A 5,117-nucleotide genomic window follows, 5' to 3' on the forward strand; every position below is an offset into this window, starting at 1 on the left:
CAACTTTTCAAGTATATAGACTATATCAATTGAGTTTTATGGACTATAAAGTATGGAATGATAGATTATTGTCTATTGAAGTATATGGAATTATTAATTATTGTCTATTGAAGTACAAAGCATGTATTAGTAAATTTGTAAACTTATTGTTATAGATTGTTATTACAGGTTTGAAGAAACAAATACTTCTTGAGTTACGATATAAAAGAAGTATAATTGATAAAAATTTGTTTTTTTTTTTTTTAAAAAAAAAAAAAAAAAAAAACCGAAACTGGGCCGAACCGAACCGTTCGGTTCGGTTTTCGGTCTCAACTTCTGAAAATTGAAAAACCGCACCGAACCGCACCGAATTTAATTTCGGTTCGGTTTTCGGTTTAGCCTCGGAACCGAACTCACCCCTATTAACTATAGCAAGGACGTCCTCTTTGGAACCTTGCTGTATATATATATATATGTATGTACGTATTTACGTATGTAAGCCCACAAGAGTATATAAATTGCAAATAAAAAGGATTCACAAAAGAAAAAAAAAGTTGAAAAGCTAAAATTAAATGCATGTGAAATTAAATATGGGTAAAGAGAAGAAGTGAAAACTTGTTTTTTAATTGTATTAATTATTTAAATTTTTTAGACATGACATGCTATGAATGAGAAAGTTAGAAAGGAAAAAGTTGGAAGGGAAGGTTGCTAGCATTATTCTTTAAGTTGAAGGAGACTCTAAATTACTAGTCGATTTCATTAATGGACCGTCAATGATGCTGGCGGATAATAATTTAGTGTAAATTTGCGATTTTGCTCCAACCTCTGTGTCATCGGATAATCCCTTTATGGTGAGTCAAGTTCAACTTTGTCATTCTTATCTTCCTAATTCTGGGTTTCGAGTACAAATTGAAACTGAGACTGAAAGTTTGCGTCTTTAGGCGAGTGGTAGTGACAAAAATGGCGATCAACAACTGAAATTGTATTCCTGCTACAGGAGCTCTTGCTCTTTCCGTGTCCGAATTGCCCTCAACCTCAAAGGTGTTTCCTTTCCTCCAATTTTTGAACATTCCATTCATTATTGGCATCTGAATTTGAATTTGAACCTGAACATGACCTTATGGTTTGTATATGTATAGGGCTCAAATACGAGTACAAAGCTGTAAACTTGTTGAAGGGAGAACAGTTTAGTCCTGGTTAGTCCCATTCCTTTAACTCACCACTTTGAAATTTTATGTCTATATCTGAGACTGTTGTATCCGCATTGAATTGATTCTGTACTGGTGGGTTTTTTGTCTGGCAGAGTTTAGAAAGCTCAATCCCATCGGCTGTGTGCCGGTGCTTGTGGATGGGGACTTAGCTGTTTCCGATTCATTTGCCATTTTATTGGTCAGTCTGTATGTTCTTCTTTCTCCTTTAGCTTAATCTGCATAGGATATGCATTCAGTTTTCATTAGCTTCTTCTCATATTTCGCAGTATTTGGAAGAAAAGTACCCACAACATCCGTTGTTGCCTAAAGACCTTCAGCGAAAGGCCATTAACTTCCAGGTCAGTCTCGTGTCAAGGATATTGGGGTCCTTTTGTTAAGATTATGGTTTCTGTCTTTGTGCTATTGACTTGGCAACACTTGTATGCATAGCTTACCAAGAACTGCATCATCTTAAGTCCATAACTAACATAGTATAATATTAAACAGGGTGTAAATGACATTGATGGTAGTTTATATTGTGTATTGGTGCTTAATGCAATATACATAATAAATGCAGCTGATTGATGCCAAATCTGTTTAGAATGCTCTACTTTTATGTACTATGAGTCTCATATGAGTTTGCTAATGCTTTGGACGATTCATTATGCTTTGCTCCAAATCCTTATTTGTATACACATTGTTTGTAACTTTTTGATGGTATTTTCTGAATTAATGCTATTTTCATGTCCTTCTCTTGTTGTGCAGGCTGCCAATATTGTTTGCTCAAGCATACAGCCCTTTCAGAATCAGGCAGTACTGGTAACTAGCTGGATGCTTTTGCTTGTTTATACTTTAAAACACTTTCATTGTTATAAGAGTTCACTTCTTGTTGCATTATCATCTAATCAATAACATTAATGTCGCTTGTTGCTTTTCCAATTTACAGAATTATATAGAAGAAATGGTTACTCCAGATGCGAAAATTGAATTGGCTAAAGTTCATACTGAGAAAGGTTTTGCAGGTAATCTTTGGAAAAACTATTGATCCATATGGTCCCACATTCCCCTCTCAAAGAGATAAGAAAAAAAAAAAGAAAAGAGGAAATGTTCAGTAAGCCATAACTTTTGAATTTAATATTTTTTTTTCTAGCCCATGAATGAAAAAGGAATTATGGTAATATTTTCTCCTCAGTCTTGCTTCTCAAGCACAAGTGTTGGGGTCTTACTATATGTTTATTCCTATTCTCATGAATAATTTAGGTCTAATATCTACTATATGTATTTCTTTCAGCACTTGAAGATCTACTGAAAAACTATGCAGGAAGATATGCAACTGGAGATGAAGTTTCTTTTGTATGTTTGATCAATTTTGTCTTCTTTTTTCTTCTTCTCCTTCTTATGAAAAAAAGAGTGATCGACTTTGTCAGTGCAAAATAAAAGAACCGTTTTGACCACATTTAACCCCAAACCAGAAAATCTTTTATGTGGCAGGTCTAAGGAACTAGGTTACTGGTTCTCTAAGCCTAGTTTTCATTCATAGGCTTTGGTCTTTTGGATTTCCGGGTTTTGAATTCACCCAAAAAGTACACGACATTTGCATATATTTCACAAAGCTGTTGCCCAGTTATTTGCATATATTTAGGCTGGGGATAAACATTAGGCCTCCTACATTTGCATAAATCATAACATCTAGCTCACATCATATCTTACTAACCATAGAAGAAAATCATGCAAATCCAATGCTCTCAAAGTAATTAGACTTGTGGTTTCACTACTTTTAGAAGCATGCAAACTAAATTTAACAATTAATATTACTAAGGACCCTTGCCTAGCAATATAATCACAGAATTCAAATGTCCATTTCATGCAATTTTTTTTGTTCTCTCAAGAAACAGAAGACTGCAATACCAGTAGACCATCTAGAACTTTATCTATCTTTAACAACCGATGTGGTTATGAGGTTCTGGATTACAGTACTTGAGTTGCATGCTGCACTATGGAATGGTCACTTTGTAATTGGTGTGAAATTACTTTGTTTGGAGAAACTTCGAATATATGTGACATTTTGATAAATATTTGCAGGCAGATTTGTTTTTGGCGCCCCAGATTCGTGCAGCTTTTTTATGGTTCAATCTAGACATGGTACTGCTCATTTCTTGCGCCAGTTAAAGTTATAACCATAGGAAATGTACATAAAGGGATTTTATTCAACTGACAGTGTAAAATAATACTTATCTCTGTGGCATAGCACGATTCTTTTCCTGTTCTTTTGAGTGAGAATTGAATGGGTCCATATTGACTAAAGTGATATTTCAATCACCTTATGGAATTTCTATATTCTGCGTTGGCTTTCTATAGCACTCGAAAAATTGAGGTGTCAAACAACCTCTTCGTGCATTTGCACTTCTTCTCGCTATAATTCTATATTTCCTTATGATCTATAGGCAACTGCATCTTTTATACATTGAGTTGGAGTCTATTCTGGCCCGTCAGTTTGGTATAATACTGTGGTAGGTTCAGCATAAGAAAAGGTATGTGTAGAGATTTGGTCCTAAAAAAGTTTGTATAGAATGACAGTCCACACACACAAAAAAAATGTATTTAACTAGTTATAGAGTGCTGACCAAACAGGCTTGCTTCAAGTAGTTGATTGTACGGTAGCTAATTCAATGATAAATGTATGCTTCAGGACTATACAATGATATTTTTTTACCATTTCTTTTTCTTTATAACTGAATTATGTACTTGTATAACCATAATTTTCCTCCTATCGGAGTTCAGCTAATAACATTTTGTGGAACCAAAGATTCAAAGTTACTGAAAAGATAGCGTAATTGATGCGTTGGGTGGGGCGAACCTCATACCTTATTTGACTGCACTAGTGGGAGCCAAGTGGGTCTTTTTCATCATTTTTAGTCAACAATAATGAAAGGAACAACTGAAATTGTCTTGATCCCTTTCAGTATGACTCTAATTATTATCCTTGCTTCTGGTCTTGGATGTTCCTATATTTTTATCCACTAGCTGCTCTTTTTTTCCTTTTCTTTTTACAGCACCTTCTATTGCTAATGCTGATAGTATCAATCAACTATTTCTCTGGCTTTTTTGGACTTTACGTTATAAACGAGAACTGCATTTGCCATCTGCATCTTTGATGAGTTTCTTTCCTCAATTGTTTGTACAGACCCAGTTCCCCCTTTTGTCCAGGTTGCATGAGGCATACAATGAGATACCAGCATTCATAGATGCTAGGCCAGATAAGCAGCCGGATGCTCCTTCATAGTAGTTACCGACAAGTTCAAGAGGTATGAAGTAATATCTCCTGTCTAATTATAAGTTTTCTGCTTACATCCGGCATTGATGAAATATTTGTGGCACCACATGAACACACTGTATTTAGTGTAGTTACTTTCTTGTTGGTTGGTGCTTCAGAGATTTTCCATCCTCCTGAAAATATCTCTTTTATTCTAATCAACCTTTCCTATCCCCAAATGCAGAAAAATTGCCACCAACTAAGGTTTTTGTTGAAGCATTCGGAACGTTGCAACATAGTAATACTAAGATGTATAAATAAGGGTTGTCCGATAATGGAACAGGTTGAAACTGCATTGCTGTAATGTATATGTAAAATGATGTAATTGTCTGGATTGTATGTCAAAACTCTTCAGCGTCTCTTGTACACACTGTGTACTTGGATCTTACAGCTTCTAGCCTTCTATGTCCAAGAAACCGTATTTTAAAGAGAAGAACATCTAAATTTTATTTACTGTTTCAGATTTTCATTGATGCTTCTTCTGGTGTGTTCCACTTGTCTAGCAAATTGGGTACCTATATTTGCTGAATGGTATGCTCCAATCCCATCAAGAAATTTCTACATTAACAACAAAATCCCTAGTCAAATCAATGTCTCCTCATCTCCATGTTAAAACTTTGAAGCAGTAAGAAGTG

At 35.0% G+C, this 5,117-nt stretch overlaps 1 protein-coding gene across 4 annotated transcripts; it reads left to right on the plus strand.

The window, feature by feature from the left end:
• Nucleotides 1–670: 670 nt before the first annotated feature.
• LOC133706871 (glutathione S-transferase zeta class-like) lies at nucleotides 671–4,474 on the plus strand. 4 transcript variants are annotated; one of them, XR_009844768.1, is made up of 11 exons: nucleotides 672–830; nucleotides 921–1,020; nucleotides 1,119–1,175; nucleotides 1,283–1,368; nucleotides 1,457–1,528; nucleotides 1,935–1,988; nucleotides 2,116–2,191; nucleotides 2,461–2,522; nucleotides 3,252–3,311; nucleotides 3,614–3,700; nucleotides 4,354–4,474. XR_009844768.1 is itself a non-coding variant. In XM_062132419.1 (10 exons), exons 1-9 carry the CDS (start codon nucleotides 828–830, stop codon nucleotides 3,670–3,672), a joined length of 567 nt encoding a protein of 188 aa, XP_061988403.1. In that variant the 5' UTR covers nucleotides 671–827; the 3' UTR covers nucleotides 3,673–3,700; nucleotides 4,354–4,474. The 4 variants fall into 4 exon arrangements, 3 of the variants coding, with proteins under 3 accessions (XP_061988403.1, XP_061988402.1, XP_061988404.1); XM_062132419.1 differs by lacking the exon at nucleotides 2,461–2,522 and having other exon boundaries at nucleotides 671–830; XM_062132418.1 differs by lacking the exon at nucleotides 3,614–3,700.
• The last annotated feature ends 643 nt before the right edge of the window (nucleotides 4,475–5,117 follow it).

The sequence above is a fragment of the Rosa rugosa genome, chromosome 4, assembly GCF_958449725.1.
Source record: "Rosa rugosa chromosome 4, drRosRugo1.1, whole genome shotgun sequence".
Taxonomy (NCBI): domain Eukaryota; kingdom Viridiplantae; phylum Streptophyta; class Magnoliopsida; order Rosales; family Rosaceae; genus Rosa; species Rosa rugosa.

Coding starts and splice junctions, on each gene's coding strand:
- LOC133706871 (XM_062132418.1), top strand. Junction 1,529..1,934: donor GAAAGGCCATTAACTTCCAG/GTCAGTCTCGTG, acceptor CTTGTTGTGCAG/GCTGCCAATATTGTTTGCTC. Junction 3,312..4,353: donor TATGGTTCAATCTAGACATG/GTACTGCTCATT, acceptor TTGTTTGTACAG/ACCCAGTTCCCCCTTTTGTC.